The sequence below is a fragment of the Dermacentor albipictus genome, unplaced genomic scaffold (genome assembly GCF_038994185.2).
Source record: "Dermacentor albipictus isolate Rhodes 1998 colony unplaced genomic scaffold, USDA_Dalb.pri_finalv2 scaffold_158, whole genome shotgun sequence".
Lineage (NCBI taxonomy): Eukaryota > Metazoa > Arthropoda > Arachnida > Ixodida > Ixodidae > Dermacentor > Dermacentor albipictus.
In genome coordinates this window covers 34,246-54,495 of record NW_027225712.1, presented here as the reverse complement: position 1 = coordinate 54,495, position 20,250 = coordinate 34,246, and the positions used below count along the sequence as shown (strand labels likewise).

Below are 20,250 nucleotides of genomic sequence, written 5' to 3'. Positions count from 1 at the left end.
AGCTCTAGACATCCGCAGTCTACTTCATTGAAGATAAATGACGATCAAATAAAGACATGTTTGCTGGGACTTGTAACGTTTCAAATTCCTACAGCCTTTACATGAGCAGGTGGTAATCATAGTTTTTGCAAAATATTTGCGCTTCAAGCACGAGTCTGTAATGCTAGACCACTCTCCACTTTTGTTGAAGCCATGACTCTAAAAGAAATGATAGTACTGCTACTTTAACATATGTTGGCCTTCCGTCATGTCGTGGTGCAACCAGCCTGGGGTGCACCCTGAAGGAAGGTTGTGAATTTATGCACGGTCACATGTACCGTTGTGCTACAGGGTCCGAAATGTCATAGTGTCAAAAAGTCCCATATACACTTTTTCCACATTATAAACATAGGTTTTCTTTCCACCTTTTCCGGATACATGACATATCGACCTGACCCGTATGAATAAAGTTACTCGGTCTCTTTGTGAATCAAGCCTCGTACCGAGGCGCCCGATGCTACAATAAACAAGCCGTATACCGCACCTCCTCCATATTCATTGCGCTTCTGCTTTATTCTTGGGCAATAAAATATCAAAATCCGTGCATACGACACCCACTTCACGGGGGATGCCTGCACGACGACACAAGGCGACGACCGAGTACGTTCTGATGTGAACCATATTGAGCATGTTCAAATAAGTTGCAGTAGCTTTCAGCCCAAAACGAACGAGGTAAGCTTAGCGATACAGGTATAAGTGTTTTTTTAGAACATCCAAACATGCAAATGGCAGAGAATGGGCTGAACCCATGGGCTGAACCATTTGGCTGGACAGCTCCTGAGCTCCAATAGGCGATGGATGTTTCTGGATGAATAAGAGCCTATACAGGGAGATGCACGGAGGAAGAAAGGAACGCCTCCTTTCTACATGCACAAACAAAATGAAGAACATACTAATTTCCTCTTAGTGGCGAGGAGACAACTGCGGCCACCCCGGCCGGCACAAGGGCCAGGGCAGCTTCTAGTTTCTGGCATCATCATCATCACCACGCAATTTGGCGAGTTTTCAAGCGTACTGTACGTGGTGTGCTGTGGCTCGCGGTTCGCGCGCAGGTTACACCACGCGATGGCTCCGAGAAAGAAAGGACCGTTCTTCTTCCTCATGCGAGAGCTTCAGAACGAGCGCAAGGAACGCAACCTGCCGTGCTCTCTGGACGCCGTCCGAGAGGAGAGAAGTGGAAGGTATGCCGGCGCCCGAGGTGCCTTCGTGTATTCGCTAATTTACAGTTTCGTTCGGTGATTTCGACCTTATTCGTTATTCGAAGGTCTGGAGAGCAGTTCTAACCAGCACAACGGCGCTGTCAGCGACGCTGCGGTAACGCCTTGTCATTTGCGCGTGCACTCGCCGCGTTCTTGTGTGTCTCGGCCGGTGTCTGCCGGTTTCGATACGTGAACGCAGCAGTCACGCGTTGCCGCACTTTCTGCTACCCGTGCGGATGAAGTTGAATGCTGTGAAGCGTCGTACTGCATTGCCATTCATTGTTGTCGTTCTGTTTTACGAGCTCAAAAGAAAAAAAAAGAAAAACTGGCGTTACTTTTCAGACGCTCACAGAAGAGCAAAAAGCAGTGTACGAAGCCATGGCGAACGACTTCAAGGAGCGCGGAAAGGGAGGATTACACAATAAGTTCACTTCAGATGGTCGCAGCATCGCCGTGAGTAAACATGGATACGGTAGCCACATGGACTTGTTGGTCTGGCATGTAGTACTTTTCAACAGCGCAGACGTAACGACAGGGATGTAGAATGACACATCAGACGAACACATAGCGCTGTGTTTGTTTAATGTGCCATTCTATGACCCATTCTATGACCCATTCTATGTCCCTGTCGTTATGCCTGCACCATAACCAAGTAGAAGATACTGACAAAAAACTAGGCTCGCTCGTTCTGGCGCCTTTGGCATTTTGAGTTCACAAAGGAAGTGCACGTACCGTTTTCAGAGTGTATTGAAGGAGGAAGATGAGAGAATACAGCTCCGTCGGGACATGATAAATAGTATTCAACGTTACGTAGACGATATTGGCACAGTCGACGGTACGTATACTTTTGCCATTAATCATAGTCACTGTTAATGCAGTGTCAAGTAACAGCATGCTCGTCGCTGTTGTGTTGTCGTTTCACCTGATTGTGATTTATCAACTCACCCCCCCCCCCCCCATGACATTCCTCTTTTTTTTTTTTCACATCTAGAGATTAAAAGATGGCCATTTTATATAGTGTCCTTCAATATACTCTGCGAGGCGAATGGCATCTACTACCCACTGGAGATAGGACTGATAGAGTACTCAGTCGAACAAGGCTTCATAAGGGCCTACCACAAATTCATCGACCCTGGTATGAGCTTGCTTCTTTTAATATTTTTTTTTAATTGGAAGCTTTGTGCATTGTAGCTTCTGATATTAATTTCCAGTAACTTGTTCTCAGGTCCAATACCGCTTGGGTTTGCAAGTGCCGCAAAAGACCACAGTAAGTTGCGCTATTGTTTACGTTAGCTTTGAGCAGTGACTTGTTCCCTAGCAATGTGTATATTGGTAATACTAGGACTCAAGCTTGCGATTTACTTAGTCTGGTTTGTGCAGTCACCATATGTATGAAAAAAGGAACATGCAATCACATGGCCAATAGCCTGGTTGGCCACATGTGTGGTGCTGCAGCAAGATGGGAAAACAAAATAAGAAGGGCACCATTCCTTTTTCTGCTTGCGTACCCTTCATGAGCATTTCTTTGAGATATTGCACTCTTTCTTGTGCCATGCCTGCGAACGTGAACAGTTCTATGTGAATTTGTTGTGGATTTGCTGCATCTGACGTAGCTTCGGAAGTGTTGGAAGTTAAACCGCGAGTCTGATGGGCAGCGTGATTGCCCTAACAGATTCTTCCATTATTCTCCGCTCACAAGCAATATCAACACAGAAAGAGGGAAGGACTTTCAAACTGACTCCAACCAAATAACTGAATTTTATTAGCCCGACGTTTCAGAGCCCATTTGGCTCCTTCCTCGGGGGGTAGTTTTTCGGGAGGTGGCGGTGTGCAGCTTTTAAACGTTCTTTTGTAAAGAAAGGAAGGGGAGCACGGAAGGTGGGGAGAAACAAAAGGGGGGGGGGGGGATTGAGGGCTGCCGTGGCACTGGGCGGGGGGGGGGATGAGGGGATGAAATGACCGGTGCTGGGGAAGCTTGGCAATTTCTTTCTCTATGGCTTGGCCCTCGAAAGTGCCGCTGATGGATGGTGAGGAAATGGGGGAGGTTACAGGGCCACGCCAATGTTTTTGTGTTGGTGAACAGAGTGGGAGTCTACCTGGCTGGGCATCCCTTTCTTCTTTTCGTCATGTCGCCAAGGCCATGTACATACACCGAGGGTAGGTTGCCCTTCAAGCGGTTTATGTTACCCCCCTAAGCCACCCCCCGAAGAACTACCCCCCAGAGGAAGGAGCCGAATGGGCTCCGAAATGTTGGGCTAACAAAATTCAGTTATTTGGTTGGAGTCAGTCTGAAAGCCCTAATCTATTTCCCTACCTGACAGGGAATTCTGTCAACGTTTAGGCAAGTGTGCAAGTGTGCAAGAGGCAAGTGTGCTAGAAGAGGTGCAGACTAACAGGAATGACACCGCTCTCTCCTTTTGTTTTTTGCATGTCGCCACAGCACTGTGTGACATGCAGCTGGCTGGGCTAGTTCCTACGCGCTTACACACTCATTCATAGGGCTAACAATATTACTTCATAAAGTTGCCCCGCAGGCACCTTGACTCTCGTCAAACTCGTAATCTAATGCTTATCTCACCAGAAAAAAATAAAAAAGGCAGTATATCGTGGAAATAACTTATTTCACAATTCAGGCATTCTTGTTATACTTAAACGTACACTAAAGCGAAAAATAATTGAACTTTTACACTTAAAAAAAAGGCCACTGTTATAACAAAAAACTGAAGGCCACTGGTGACATACCCTTGTAGTTCCCCCCACCTGCCAGTTGCAATGTCACTGATTTTTATGGTGCCTGTTTGGACTTCTTTAATTGGTAAATAGGGGCTACGTTGTGTTCTAAAGAAAGCCAAAGGCAACTTGACAAGTTTCAAGAACATTTACCCTGCCACAATGGACCAAATATGAAATAACACTTTGAAATTTGTGATGTCACAGTGACATACTGGTGCTAGGTTTTTAGTGGAGAATAAAAGGTGTAGGTTTGGCTTTCTTATTCTGTTCTAGTAACCAATTAAGTAAAAGCTTAAGAGTATAAGAAAACACGCATACATGTGCTTACATACAAACACCAAAGAAAAAACACTGCTTTTCACCTGTGAAAGGGTTGGTGTGAAAAGCAGGGTACTGTCTTGGGTTCCTGTGTGTGTGTGTATGAAAGTGTGTTTTCTTGCATTCTTATGCCAAGATGTGTTACCAACAAGCCCAGCTACAAGTTATCCTAGTAACCACTGTTCTACTGTGAAATTAAATTAGAACAGGCTTTTTGAAGAATACTTCAGTCTGAAATGATCTATTACTTTGAGTATGACTCTTTATGCAGTCATAGTGAAGCAACGCTACAAAAACACGGACGAGGGAGGAATACAAGGATGAAGGCTGACTGCCAACAAAAGCTTTGTGTGTGCGCAAATATGCAGTCAGCGCTCATCCTTTTGTTGTTCTCTCGTCCCGTGCTTTTTTTAGCGCTGTTTCACTAGGAAGGTATCGTACCAACTAGCTTGCTCCCAGACCTTATTAATTTTTGTACAGGTTCGTCATGGTAGAAGTGGCACAAAAGAGAGAAAGACTACACGACGTGGCAGGTGCCCTCACGACAGGTCTCATGTGTCGTCTTATTTTGTGCCATTTCTGCCAAGAGGGATCTAGCACTTCTGTTTAGGGACCATTGAATTGACAAAGACTATAGGCTGCTGGTGAAGTTGTTTGCTAGATTTCTGCTAATTATTGCCTGACGATACATTTTTTTTTCTCTTTTGTGATTAGGCGAAAGCACGCATGGCATCCCCATCACAGGTTTTGAAGAAGGCACAACCGACTACAGGAGCGTTGTCCGTGGCCTGATGGCATATCTCCGACTCCCCATTGAGGATGCGATCCTTCCACCTCTCTTCTGCATGCAAGACCACATCTCACAGGCCGTTGGCTGCATGCGGTGGCTCGAAGAACATGCAAGTGAGTTGTTAGTTTGTAGTTCGCCTGCTCATTATCATAAAAACCCACGCATAGCTTGGACCCGCTTATATTCCAAGGCGTAAATTAGGAATAGCAAAAACGGGGAAAAAAAAATTTTGCTTCTGTTTATAGTCAGAGTAAAACAGTCACTGAAAGCACTTATTTTCATCACATTTCGCTCTTCAGTCGTTGTCGTCTGTTGCTTTTCATTCCGAGAGTCCCTTGTCGGAGATATCCTCCCATAAAAGCATGTTTTTAGTGTCATAAAGTGTGTTTAATATCGAATATTTCTAGAATGCGAGACGAATGAGCTCCTCGAGAATGCAGGCCCGAGCATCAGCAACTGGCCACGTGCGGTCACGCGGACTTTATCTCGAAAGTGATCTGCTTTGGGGGCGCATTCTAGGTGGGCCGACGGCTCTTAGCTTTGCGTGTGCTGTGTTCTCGCTGCTCGGTTTGCGTTGACGCGACAGACAGCAGGAAGGTGGCTTCGCTCACTGCTGCTGCCACACTTCCTCACACCGGCATTTTGACAGCGGGTGTCCACGGTCATCGAGTATGATGTGCTCATGCCTGTTTGTGCGTGCTGACACGATGCTTGTTAATTTAGTAAGTGAGCCAATGTTTACTTAGTTTTATGGCCGACAAAACTACTATCCTTTCTTCGTATGGATGTCTACTAATTTGTTATTGCAATTGATGCTTCACCTTTCAGGCGAAACTGCAGCTTTTTCTCTTGTCAACTAGAATATCAGCTACCTCCGATTGCCCTCTAATCCACATTGCTGTCTCCCTGCCTCCTAACATTGCCCTTAATATTTTTCGTTCCATCGCCCCTTGCAAGGTCCTTAGCTACTTGTGAAGCTCCTTAGGTAACCTCCAAGATCCTGCAGCATGTGCTAATACTCGTAAAATGCAATGATTGTACACTTTGCTTTTCAAGGATAGCGGTAAGCTGACGGTCATGGACCTGGTAATGCCTACTGTATGTGCACCAATTAACTTTTATTGTTATTTAAATTTTATGCTCAAATCAGTATCCCCTGTGACTAATTAGCCTCGATTAATGTTCCCTTGCACTGTTCTCGAATTCTCATTGTCTTTCCAGGCTGTTGGACATTACCTATGTTTCCTGCATATTAATCTTCAGTCCTACTTATATGCTTTGTCGGCCAAAATCCTCAGTAATTTGTTGCCAGTCACCTCCATCACTGATGAACAGGACAGTGTCATCTCCAAACCAAAGGTCGTTGAGATATTTGCCTTTGATCCTCCCTCCTTTTGTTCTTCTCAGGCTAATGGCTTGAATACTTCTTTTAAGCACACAGTGAATAACATTAGAGCGATTGCACCTCCTTGTCAGACACCTTTCTTGATCAATATTTTGCCACTTTTCCTGTGAAGAATAAGGTAGCTGTGGAATCTTGATAGGCATTTACCACATTGCTTGCCTCTATTTCTTATACTTCCCGACTCCACACTTTCTCCATGAATGCTGAACCAACACACTTCAGTAATCTGTGTAAGCCATAGGCAGTAGAACTTCATTGACCTGCGATTGTACGATGTGTTTTTCAGCCACCAGATCCCGTGTGAGCATGAAAAGGCACGAGGCACGCATTACTGAGAGCAGTAGCTGCCAGTCACGGCAGCATTTCTGCAGTGCTCATCCTCCCATGTCACATGAAAATGCCCGCATGCACACAGTTGCTTCAAGTCGCGTGCACGGCCATCACCGTCAACCCTATATTGCGATAAGCATGTTTATCTACTGTTTCACAGCATGTGGCATAGAGCCGTTTGAAGCGCACTGCACACATTTAACAACAGATTAAATGCACTTCTGTTCCCAGCTGCAGAAGGTGTCAAGTGAGCGTCATGTTTTACTCTGGTGGCATCATATTCTGGCTCGATTTCGTTTTGGTTTCTCCCATGGCTCTCTTGAAACACAATGCAATACGAAGACAACAAAGTGCGTCTCAGGCTGCCACAACTGGCAGGATGCTTTGCGTTACGTTTATGTAACTACAGTTCGGTGTGCCAAATTTTTTAGTGACTTTGGCTTGTACGTTTACCTAGTTAGTATGTCTTTTTTTTTTCTCTTCATTTTGCAAAAATTACGAACGAGATTATACTGTGTATAGTTGGTTGTACTCTTTCAATCTCTCAATTACCCGACTGATGACGTGGTGTGGTCCATTGTTAAATACTCCTTTTAGAAGCCAGTCTGTTTATTGGGTTGAATGTAGTGTTGCCGTGGTTGTATTGGAAATCATTTTTGTTAATACTTTGTGCAATACCGAAAGCAAGCTACTGGGTTTATAATTCAATTCATTAACATCTCCCCTTTTATGTATAAGTATGGTGCTGGCATTCTTCCAACCCTCTGGTACACTTGAAGTTCTGGGGCATTGCAATAAAGGGTTTCAAGCTTCCTAAGTATGGTATCACCTGCACCTTTGATCCTACCATCTTTGTTACTACCAAATATGTGGGCACTGTCATAAATATATGGCAGGATGCTTACTTTCAGTAAAGTACTCTAATGTGATGGGCAGAGGCATGCAAGTGGCAGCCGTATTCCATCTCGCCAGGAGGCACCTTAGTGAATCACAGGTGGTCAAAGTTAATGTCAAAGCCTTGTCTACGGTGTCTCACACTGCTGATGTGCTGCTCTGGAATGTTAGCCCAATCAGTTAGTCAATCTATCAGTCAGTCAGTCAGTCAATTTTCTTGCCTTGTCCATGCTATGTCACAAAGTCATCATCTAAAACTATCATCCCACAAGTCCCCTTTTTTTTGTTTGATGTTGCACGGGCTGATACGACAATGGCAAGCCTTTTTGCTCTGCGATCGATAATAACTCCTTGCACAGATTTTAATCATGCTACAATGACTTAATTCCGTGCTTTTGTATTTTGCTAAATGGGTGTTGTTGAAACACTGACAGTTGTGAGTAGATTCATACTAGTTTCAATTGTGCTGTAAATGGCACTGTTTATTTGTCCTTACAAAGGGATCACCCTGGACTTTCCGATTTGGGACATCCTGCCACTTCTGCGCAAGCTGCGAAATGTGGTTGGAGAGGAGATCTCACATGCCGAAGCCGAGAACATCCTCAACTCAGCCTTGTTCGACTATGAGCTGAAGTCTCTGTAAGTATCCTCCCTCCTCACATTGTATTGCACATTGCCATTGATCCTCTTCAAAATTAACTCTGTAAAGTGGGACCTTTCTTGTTTCGGTCATATTCGCGGCGACCAAGATGGTGATCTGCTGCGTTTGCCACCAGCACGTCTGTTCCATGTGTGGCTGCAGCTTAAAGCACAACGCTGTCTCATCAGCATTAAAAGTATTCCTTGGCGAGTAGCTTTCATAGTACTGCTTGCAGAGTGCTACTTTTCCATGTCGTGCATGTGTCAATGTCCACGTCCTTCGCCTTGCTGTATAATGTGTGGAAGGCAGTCTGTGTCATTCCCTAAAATAGTGGAACCAGCCCTCGGAGGCGATGGTGTATTGGGTGTCCGAGTGCTGGGCAAAAGCGGCTGCCTTTGTCAGGATTAAGGGGCACCTCAGAGCGATGTTTTGACTACTAATTTCTTTCACCCGTATACTTTGTTTACTTGCATTATGATCGCACTCGCGTAATGATCGCACCCCTGAATTTTGTACATTGCAGCACATTGCAATCGCAACTATTCAAGCACGTAACTTGCGAGAGTTCAATCACACCCCTAATCAAAGAAGGTGAAACTTAGTGATGGCGTCATCGTCGTTAGAAAATGTAAAAAAGTTACCGTATTTACTTGCATGAGGATCACACTCGCGTAGCGATTGCACCCTTGAATTGTGGCATCAAAATTAGCATTTTTTTCTTTCCCACGTAATGATTGCATCCTGAACTTGCCACAGCGATGTGTCCTGTGCCAAGACTAGCTAAGGATGATCGCGCTTACCATCTGTCGAATGCTACACGAATGACTCAAGAATACCAAGTGGTCTGCACATACCAAACAGATTCTTAAGCAGATGTCCCATTTCATTCCTTTTATCATTTCCCGCACTTCCATGAAAAAAAAAAAAAAGCTGTAACCAAGCTTGCCTTGGCTTTATTAGTCTTAGGCTTTATAATGGTTGTGGTCAACAACAACAAAAAGGCTCCTTTCTATTGCTCTCATCTGCACTCGTGGGTACACAACAAATCGCGAGCGGCAACAATTGTAACCACATTTACACTGATACGTTAGAAGTGCACCCTATTCATACGCCGATGCTTGTAACACAGCCAACATATTTGCCCACCCTTAGCAGAAATTTGCCGTATCAGAATAGTAGCGAAGACAAATGCCGCCGTTTCGGCAGCATGCTCGCTATGTGTTTCTATGGCACTGGCAGCTAAGCGTGCCCATCTCTGTTTTTGTCCCCTCAAAGTGGACATGGCTTCATTATTACCGCAAACATGCTGATATTAACAATATTATTCATTACTGATATGGAACAAACTATATCAATGCACATAATGTACTCACGAAAAGAACAAAAAATTTGTTCGCCTTGCTCTGCCGGCCGCCTTTTTTTTTTTTTTGGTGTCCCACACTGTTACAGCGGCAGTGTTGTCCTCCTATTGTCATCCCGCAGCAAATGCGGGATGAAAAAGGAAAAGGGATTCTTTTCACGGAAAATTTAACCCACGTAATGACCCACCCCTGAATTTGCGTTGAATTTTTTGACAGAAAAGTGGGATAATTATGCAAGTAAATATGGTAATCACGGCGCTCTGAAGTTGTGGGCAGTACTTGGCTGTGCGTAGCCTTCTTTTGGCTTCTAGGAATCTCTTCAGCTTCGTAGACATCTTCGATGGCCTTCATGATGTGGATGTACGTAGAAAGGGTGCTCCGCGGCATGACATACTTTGCGATCTTGAAGTTGCTGGCCATCTTTTCGTTGACTTCTTTCAGAATTTCAGCTTTCTGCTTGACAGTCTTAGGGCAGTGCCTGCCTCGCGAAGACATCCTGCAGCTTTGATGCAAGCTAAGGAGAATTGGCATGCGGAAACTTTACCTACCAACACCAGCAGCACAGAGTTTCAGTGCACAAAAGAACCAGTTCGTGCAGGTCGCAGCTGCTCTATTGCCGATGTTGATGCCCATTGTGCTTTCTTCTTTAGATTGGGTTGCCATGCGGTGAGTGCAGCTAGCCAAACGCCCCAATGAGAATAATGCTTCTACAATAATAAAGCTTCTAGTGAAGGTTTAAAACGACAACTCTTGGTGGCACGAGATTTCGAATTATCAGTGGAGGTGCCAATTCTTTAATGAAATAACGAGTTCTATTACCCATAAACTCCTATGAACTGTGTACCGGACTGTAGCGACTAGTTCATATTATCAAAATTTCAAATTAACGAGTGCTGAATTAACAAGCTTCCACTGTACTAACACACCTGCCAACCCTCCCGATTTGCTCGCGAGACTCCAGATTTTTACTGAACTTTCCGATTGTACGATCACTGTCTTATATCGCCCGAAAAGTGGTCTCTGTTCGCGCAATAGCGAATTTTGTGAAACTGACACTGCTGAATCTACTGCCACATCGTAATCATCAGCATCACCAACAACAGTCGCACCAGCATCATCGGTATCATCGACTAAGCAGCTGACTATGGTGCCTTGTAAGCCGACCAAAGCCAGAGCCAATGTAGCTGTTGCATTTCGTGCCTGGATTCCTCCATGGTGCATTGTTACTGCTGTTTGTGTGTATGATTAGTGTTGGCTAGGCCGTGTGTGTGGTGCACCATGCAAAGTTAGAAACCTCGTGTGCTTGATGCCATGGAGCTATCAATGCCCAAGAAAAGGTGTGTGCAGAAGCTTTTGTGATTTTACACTTCTGAATTTCCGTGCTTTATGACATCAAAAAAAGAACATTTTGCATTTTGTACAATGCGTCGATGCGACGTCAGCGTGCCTCACGGTGGCAAAGGTGACTTCAAACTGCATGTTTCTACGGCGAAGAATCAAAGCTGTGTTCGCATCGCTGAGCAGCAAGACAACATACTGAACTTTCTCCGGAACAACTGTGACAACAGTGTCATACGTGTGGAGTGTTTGTTTACGAGATTCCTCGCCCAACACAACCTACCCCTTATTATCACCGTACACGTTGGGCCTCTTCTACGGAAAATGTTTCCAAAATGTGACAAGGCGAAGCATTACGGATGTGGACGCAAATCCAAAACGCAACTCTGAAGGATGGGAAGGTGGCCAACGTGAAATTTATTTCACAGGCATCGCTCTCGAGTCTTCGTTTCTTTATTCAGTTTCCCTCAGCTGCTGCCCTGAGAGTCCAATGAATCTGCTGAAGACGCTTTAGCTGCTTTCAAAGCTGAGTTTGCCACTCTACAGGCATTCAGTCTTCCAGAGGGCGTTCTGAATGAAGAAAGGTGAGATGTGCAGTGGTCTATGGTTGGAAAAATGAAAAACACTGATGGAAAACATGTTTCACCGAGTTGCTAATGTGATGCTGGATTTAATTGTGATACCGCATAGCTGCACAGTGTGTGAGACTATTTGTAGCATGCGCGAAAAACTAGGACTGAATTCCGCTCATTGATGTGCAACAAATTTTGGAAGTAAGCAAAGTCTGCTACTGAAAGGTCCCTGTGAAAGGACTCAACGAACATTGCCTGAAAGTTTGAACGAAACACCTCCCACCCCCCCCCGGTCCCACCAGAAGTTGAAACATTCAATGCACTCTGCCCCCCGTTGGCGCGAATAAAAAGTCTCCCTATTTTTGATCTCGCCAGGTTGGCAGGCATGCTGTAGCCATGTCAGTACAGGGGCGGATCTAGGAAGGAGGGGGGAGGGGGAAGGGACAATTTACGAGTTGATTTCTGCTCACGTGCTACAAACCGCCTTCACGAGGGTCAATGAAAAATGCTCAGTGTGGACGCTGTGGGCCCAGAAATTGTGCACTTATGCATCTTGCATGCTTCAACTACCACATGGGTCTGGCACAGACTACTGGAGTGCGCATGTGGCGTGTGAGGGCTTCGTTTAATCTGAAATGCACTGTGAAATTCCTTGTCCAAATTATGGAAGTGAATGGGGAGAAATGGGATGGGGCTAGATTCGTTCTAGGCGCTCACAGAGCCCTAAGGTGCTGTTTGTGGAACCAGGTTTGATAACCCAAGGTCTGGATAGTTGTGTCGTCACTGGTGATGATGACACAGATGATGAAAAGTACCTGTGGTGTGTGCATCGAATAAAGTCTAGGATGCAGCATCAACATTCCACCGCACCACATGGTGTTAAATCTTCGTCTCTGTCCCCGCAAGGACACCTTGAGACTCAAGGTGATGGTGCTTGACGCCACCACGGACCTTTAGCCCCCATACCGAAGCTGTAATCTGCACCGTGGCGACAGGTTGTAAGGTGAAGGGTAGAATCCATGAACGGTGGCGGTCGGGGCTACGGTCAAGCCCAGGCCGACGGGCTCCCCGTCTGTTTACCAGGTGGGGGGCTCCGGGACCTTCTTGTGTCTATAAGGGTGAAACACAGGTGACACAAAAGGAACCATTAATCCATACATGCCGCATGGATTCTCAATTTCCCCCTCTAAAAAAACCGATCAAAACCGGAAACTGTATCCAGGGTGTCTACCAACCGGGAAAACCGGGAAAACCGGGAATTCTCAGGGATTTTTAGTAGTCTGGAAAAAGTCAGGGAAAACTCGGGGAATTTGGGCCTCCATCAGGGAAAATTAGCGGCAATTTTACTGAAAGGGTCGAAAGTCGCAGTAATGCTGGCTCGAGTAACAGACAGGAATCGTAATGAATCGTCTTTGACGCCCTGCCGTCGGCTGGAGGAGTTGCTAGTTTACAGTCAAGGACTGACTTTCCGGATTCCCAATAATTTGGATGGCTTCGCGGCACCGCCACGTACCCCACAGAGTCAACGTATCAGAACGTGTGAAATTTCCGACGCAAGAACTCATCGCCGTCCGATTTTCCGGACGTTTTGCCGTGACGGCAGGTCCGAAACGGCAATAATCAAGGAACCACGGCTGCCGTTTTGATTGCTTCGCCACCTCGAACCGGCACTCTCGCACGCAGATCCGCTGGCAGCCGTTGCCACCACTGCGGCAACGCTAGGCCTAGCTGCTTCGACGTTCGCTATGAAACTTCTTGTCGTTGGGTGCCGAGTTTTTTATTGAAAGAATTAGCTGCTGCCAGCAATGGCACGGACTCCGCCTTTGTGATCCTCGCGATTGACATAGAAAATGCCGGTTCCTGGAAGTCAGCTTCCCCTCTGAAAGAAATGTTACTTGGTGAAGCATACACAAAAGTATTGCAGTGAAGCATAACAAGCGTGGGAAGGGGCTATTGCCACGGAAAACAGTATGTATTCCTTAATTATACACGCGTGCACCCGGTATTTCCTGTCACATTACGAGCACCGATATGTCTAATATGTGTAGCGACAGGCCTTCAGAGCGTTTTCGAACGTGCCTGTGGCGGTTTGAGTCCCTAAGGGCAGTAAATGACACGCATTTATTTTTTTGCAACTGGCCGAATTTTCGGACGTTTTCGCGGCCCCTAGGGAGTTCGAAAAATCGGTCGTGGACTTTGCAACTGACCAAGATGCTTCAAATGGTCCTTGGGGCGAACGAGTGGCGGAAGGAGGACAAGAACAGAAAGGACCAACGCATTGAGGAATGACCGGGAAAGGAAGCGTGCTGCCGCCATTTTGAAGAAGGTTGAGCTAAAAAAATAAAGTTTGGGCTGATGCCGAGATGCAGGTGTCCCTCATCCAAACCAAAATAAACTCTTTAAAGCAGTGAAACACAACACTCGGGCGTCGTGCGCGGGCTGAGAGTATTTCAGAACAGTTGAGGTTGACTTACGAGTGTTGAGAGAGAATCTCAATTGTGACAGAATTCGGGCCTCATACCACTGAGATTGCAATCAGTTGATAGGAATAGCTCATATTCGAAAATATTTGCTTCTATATGCATCTCCTTTTTATTCATATTTGAGAATGTCCGACTCCATTGCAATGTTTTTCGAAGACACTTTATTTGCTGTGCATTTTACTAACCACTGCCTTCTATTCTCTTCTTGAATAACATAAACACTACTTTTTAGTATTCAAATTGGATTAAGTCGCTTGAGTAATACTTGTTGGGGGGCTAGTTGGTGCATGTTTCCAGAAGAGGGTTATAGCGCCGAAAAAACACAACACAGAGCGAACGAGACGGGACAGGCGCAACTTCCAACTGTTTATTCACCGCGTATGCGAATGAATATAAGGACAAAGATGGGCAGCAAGAACCACACATGTGTGGTTCTTGCTGCCCATCTTTGTCCTTATATTCATTCGCATACGCGGTGAATAAACAGTTGGAAGTTGCGCCTGTCCCGTCTCGTTCGCTCTGTGTTGTGTTTTTTCGGCGCTATAACCCTCTTCTGGAAATTAAGTCGCTTCTTTAATTTTTTTCATGTGCCTACTAGGGAGTGACAGCCTCAGGCGACTTGTTTTCAGCCCGTCTTGACATAAAACATAGTTCTGCATCACTCAGGGAAATTTGCAATGGCACTCAGGGAAAACCTGGAAAACTCAGGGAATTTGGAAATGTCAACTTGGTAGACACCCTGATGTCGTCTGTCATACTCGCAGCAATAAAAGACAAAGACTTACTGTGGGCCCAATGCAAGCGTGCCCCGAATTGTGCAGACTTACGGGCCCAATTTAAGCTGCTCAGAAACAAAGTTACTGCCATGATCCGTTCCGCAAAGCGAATACATTTTCGAGACAAATTTAAAGCCGCTAGTTACAGCAGTAAGAAAACATGGTCGTTAATTAACAGCTTTAGAGGCACTAATACGCGAGCTGATATAATGAATTATTTTCCTTCCAATTTATCCAGCGGCAGACAGAATATTTCTGATGAGTTTAATAATCACTTCTCTCGTGTAATGAGAAACGCAAACCTGCAGGTAGATTCTTGTACTTTGCGTCACAGCATTAGTGAATAGGCATATCTGCCTTCAATTTCTCAGGAAGAGCTAAGATCGATTATATTCAATTTAAAATGTAATAAATCTCCTGGAATTGACGGCATTTCCATTAATTAGTTGCGCAGAACATATGCATACATCCAAGAAGTTTTGCTAACACTACTTAATTGCATAATTTCAAGTGGTGAAATTCCTGTAAAACTGAAAACAGCGAAGGTTATACCTCTTTATAAAAGCGGTGCACGTAATAAAATTGAAAACTATCGCCCCATTTCAATTCTGCCTTCTATCGCTCAAATACTTTAAAAACACTTATTGTTAACAATGACAAGCTTTCTGGACGCCCACAGTATTTTGTCGCCTAGTCAGTATGGTTTCCGACCCGGCAAAAGCACTCAAACCCTTCTGGAAGATTTATCCGATCAGTTAAATATAGCTTTCGATAATAACAAAGTTGCTTGTGCGCTCCTTCTTGATTGTAGCAAGGCTTTTGACAGTGTTCATCATGGTCTGCTGTTAAATAAGCTTTTCTTGTTAGGATTTCGGGGTGCTTTCTGGTCGTTGTTAGCAAATTTCCTTCGGTGTAGGCGTCAGGTCGTCTCAGTTGGGGAAGTTCATAGTGCATTCTCCATTATTAATGCTGGAGTTCCGTAGGGATCTATACTCAGCCCATTATTATTTAATATTTTTGTAAATGACCTCTCTAGCATGATACCCGTTTCTCTTTATTAACACGCCGATGATACGATGATCGTAACTACCGCCCACAGCTACTATGATGCGATTGCTTCTCTACAGTCTGCTGCCACAAAAGCTATGGATTGGTTTCAAAACAACCTAATTACTATAAATGTATCTAAGATGCAATTAATCTGCTTCCATAATCCTTTAAGGAGGGTAGCCCTTGACTATCCTCTTGTTTTGCATTCTTCAGATTGTTCAGCTTGTTCTTGTAGACCTTTAAAGTACTCTCACCTGTTGTAAAATATCTTGGTTTATATCTTGATAGCGACCTTTCTTGGAACAGTCACCTTGCTTACGTTTGTAAAAGGTAAGTCTTTTTTTGGCGCTTGGCGCCGTGTCCTGTCTACTGTACAATATAAGATACTACATGCCCTTATCAGTAAGGAAAACTATAACACATGCTTTAGGCTACAGTCTACTCCGGTATGGAATAACAATTTACGGGAACTGTGCTGTCCGCTAGCACAACAGAATAAATGCGATACTGCACTCCCTCTTAAAAAACATATCTTATGATCTGAACCTGAATGCTGACACAGACCGTTTCAAAGTACTTTTGATGCCGAATTTCAATGAACTTTTAATGCAAACGGTTGTTTTGAAACACTTCTGGTGCAGTCAATTTCTAGTTCCATACACAGCTTCCCGATGCTTAAAGGGACACTAAAGGTTACTATTAAGTCAACGTCGACTGTTGAAATACCATCACAGAAACCTCGAAACGCTTGTTTCGTGGCAAGAAGAGACTTATTTTAAGAGAAAATGCGTTCTGAAGCGTCCGCGTACCTCTAGCGCAGTTCAAATCGCCCGCCCTCCGATCGAGGAGAACTGACATCATGGTCTCATAGTGACGTTGCGCCATCGGTGAGTAGAACGGCGTCCGCAGACGGCGCTACGGCTTTTCTGCGCAAAACGCAAACGCGCGGCCAGAAACAGAGCCAAGACAGAGCCGACAGCAGAGCGAAAGCGGGAGTATGGTGGAAAAAGTGCGAATCGACGCAAAACTCGGCCTAGAAACGTGCTTTGCCACAGCCGACCGCGCCTGGTGGCGGTGCGTTTCCCGCACCGCCACCAGGCGCCGCTACTATACCTCAAGCTCCAGCGCAAGACGCCCATAAGCTGGTACTTCATTCTATGACGCAAACTTCGACGCTCGTCGCAATGGACCCTGACACCGACAGATTGGCTCGCGATGGTGGGCTCAACTTCAGCGATTTGAGCACCAACGAGCGCGACCTGCTGCTGAGGGCTCGCACTGCCGGCGTCGTTGCGTACTACGACGGCGGCCTCGACACCGGCTCTCCGGAGCGGGAAAGCAACGAGGGCTTCCCACGACATCACATGGACGTGGCATTCTCGCTGCTTGTTCCAAATGAAAGTTTCGCGAGCCAGCAGAACCCTCACAGCACGACGCGATAACGAAAGTACTGAAACTCCAAAGCGTGCGCGGCGCAGAGTCGTGCGCGCAGAGTCGAGCGAAAACGAAACCTTTCGACCACCCATACTACTGAAGGGTAACGTCAAAATCTTATTTTTTGTTAGAATCGAGTAGACGTAGACAAGTAGCATTTTCTTCCGTCTTATAATTGAATGAAATGATATTTTTAATACAAGTAGTTGAGTATTAGTAACATAAATTACGGGGAGACCTTACGTCATCGGTTTAGTACCGGAATGTCGCTGGGGGGTCTCAAATCGTGTCATGCATTTACCTCAATTTCTCGGTTACTAAAGCTCTGTTCGCGATTATATTGACGCCTTAGACGTTCTAGAACATTGCTGTACCACTTTAACTTGACTTTCTGGTAACCTTTAGTGTCCCTTTAAGGCCCAGGGACCCCTTTTGGAGGCCACGTTGTTCCACAAGGTACGGCACTAGAGCTCGGGCCCATTATGTGCCCACCTACTTCAATAAATTACCGCACAGCACATTTTATGCAAAAACAAAATATAAGTTAAAGAGACTGCTAAGGCGTGTCTGTTCGTAAAGGCGTACTTGTTCCATTTATTTACCGTTACTGCTTGTGTTTTGTGCATGTGGTTGTGCCATTCCTTTGCACCATGACGGTCAGTCTGGTATATAGTTATGCATCATCTCACGGTAATTTTTGTTCAGACGCATTGCTGTACTTCTGTGTTTCATTATGCCCAATGAAATTTCTTTTCACAGACACTGTATAAATTCTAATAACCTTTTTTGGTGTTCTATACTTGAGTTCGCTGCTTATAACAGGTATGTCAATGTACCGTGTATGGTTTTGCTGCCTGCCAGGCACTGCCACTCAAGCCTTCAAAGGCTTTGGCAGGCCTGTATGAATGTACTGATTTGATTATTGGCAATAAAAGTATTATTATTATTATTGTATATATAAGAACAAAGGTTTCAGTTCGTCCATCACTGATTATGCCTGTTATGAATGCAGGAACAGATATACATATACAAGTTGTTCATTACATGGATACTGTCATGGCTGCACATACTTCCATTGCAGCGTGGAATAGCCTAGCATGAGTGCCCAGATTTGGATAGATGATTGTCTGTAGCTGCAGAGATCTGTGTGTATCTACTGGTAGGGGCTGAAATTACGTGCCAAGCTTAGTAGAGGATGCAGCGCCAACCTGTAAATTTAATATAGTTACTGCAATGGTTTTTTGCATAGCTGTTTTTAATTGCATTTGTCACCTGCCTATCTGTTATTCATTCCAGATACCTCGTCGGCATATCAGAAGAGGAGAGCACATGCCAGCAAGTTAAAAGGAGCAAAGGTGCCCGTTCGAAAGCTCTGGCAGCGTGCGCAAAGATTGCGTCATTCAAGAAGAAATGGAGCTCTGTGAGTCTGTTATTATTGCTTGGTTGACGTCAGGTACTGACTTGCATTTCCTGCTTTTCATTTTCAGCTCTTCTGATGGCCGAAGACAGGCTCATGTTCTTCTGGCTGATGTTAATGTTCTTTGAATACACAATTGAAAATTGACCTTCTTGTGTTTGTGCTTTTTCCAAAGGCTATCCTGAGTATTCATGTAACCTTTTTGGAGTATCAATTATTACTGCATGAAAGACATTCGGTGGTGTTAAAAAAGGAGAAAGCTCAACCACAAAAGTTCAACTCCTAATTCCCATACAAGAACCAAAAGGTCGTTTTGTTCATTATTCTGGCTCACATCTGTAAGCCCCGCTACGGGCGGCTGCAGAACAAACCCAGACGGACGGCGCGGGCCATCTGGGCAGGGGACATGCGTCTCGACGAAATTGTTTCCACACTTGGGTAATGGCTGTCAACGGATGACTCAGAGCGGGGCCTTGCAGGCAAGCAGAGTAACCACGCCGTCGGCACCCAGGGCTGCCGCACAGCTCGGGGAGCGCAGAAGGCCATCAGCGCCACGTTTGCGGTCGCGCCTCACAGTAAAAAAAGGGTGCTTCGGACCCCCGTCGCATTGTGCTTCCTGGGGATCCCCACAGGCGTTTCCCTTGCGCGCGGCCGGCTGGCGGGGGTAAACTCCTTCCCAGCTGGGATCTCCCCGACTGGGCGTCAAACGCCGTAATGGGTGGGCCCGTCTGACTTCCGCGGTGCTCTCATCGGCGCCCTTGAAGAGTGCTTGGTTCGGGCCTAGCCGCGGGCAATGGAGATGGCGCGGCCTCAAGCAGGCGCGCCAGCCTCATTGACTTTGACGGCTTTGCACCGCGCGCTGACCGGCGTAGGGATTCTTTGAGCCGCAAAAGACCCTGCGGTTTTGTCTCGGTTCCGAGGCGCCGTCGGAACGTCTGCTTCGGCTTACGGCCCGGACACGAGGCCGACCTCGGCGGGTGGGCAATTATCCCGGGCTCCTCGGTGACAGTTTGGCTTGCAAACAATTGCTTGTTTAAGGCGCCGCATGGCCTGCGGGTTCTTGGAATCCGATCGCGTCGCGCACATGTTCGAGCACTGGAAAACATGGTCCCGACGTTCCCAGGCTTTAGGGATTTGTGAATGTATTTTGTTAGTCAGTGCTTGTTGCGCCGGCTGTGCTCGAGAGCCGTTGCTCGGAACTTGCGATGTGTACAGCTGGCATGACCCTCACCCCTTTGTTGTTGTATATTGTGTATTTCGGGTGAGGATTCTACACCGTGAACTGTACTAAAAAAAGATGTTGTTTGACTTTTGGTCGTTCGACTGGCCAATCCCGCACGCAAGTTCTGCTGAACGCAGTGATTGGTGAATGGATTGTCCAGTTGAGACGCAACCCGGCGGCAATTCGCCAGCTATGATTGTGGGCGGAGCGTTACGTCTACAAAATGCGGACGCAGCGCTCCAAAGGGGA

At 45.8% G+C, this 20,250-nt stretch overlaps 1 protein-coding gene across 1 annotated transcript; it reads left to right on the top strand.

Moving 5' to 3' along the window:
• The first annotated feature begins 1,136 nt into the window (after positions 1-1,136).
• On the top strand, positions 1,137-18,926 carry LOC139053571 (protein maelstrom homolog). The gene is made up of 10 exons (XM_070530505.1): positions 1,137-1,220; positions 1,304-1,353; positions 1,581-1,691; positions 1,980-2,073; positions 2,230-2,373; positions 2,464-2,505; positions 5,004-5,192; positions 8,209-8,347; positions 18,659-18,782; positions 18,850-18,926. Exons 3-10 carry the CDS (start codon positions 1,617-1,619, stop codon positions 18,856-18,858), a joined length of 816 nt encoding a protein of 271 aa, XP_070386606.1. The 5' UTR covers positions 1,137-1,220; positions 1,304-1,353; positions 1,581-1,616; the 3' UTR covers positions 18,859-18,926.
• Positions 18,927-20,250: the final 1,324 nt, after the last annotated feature.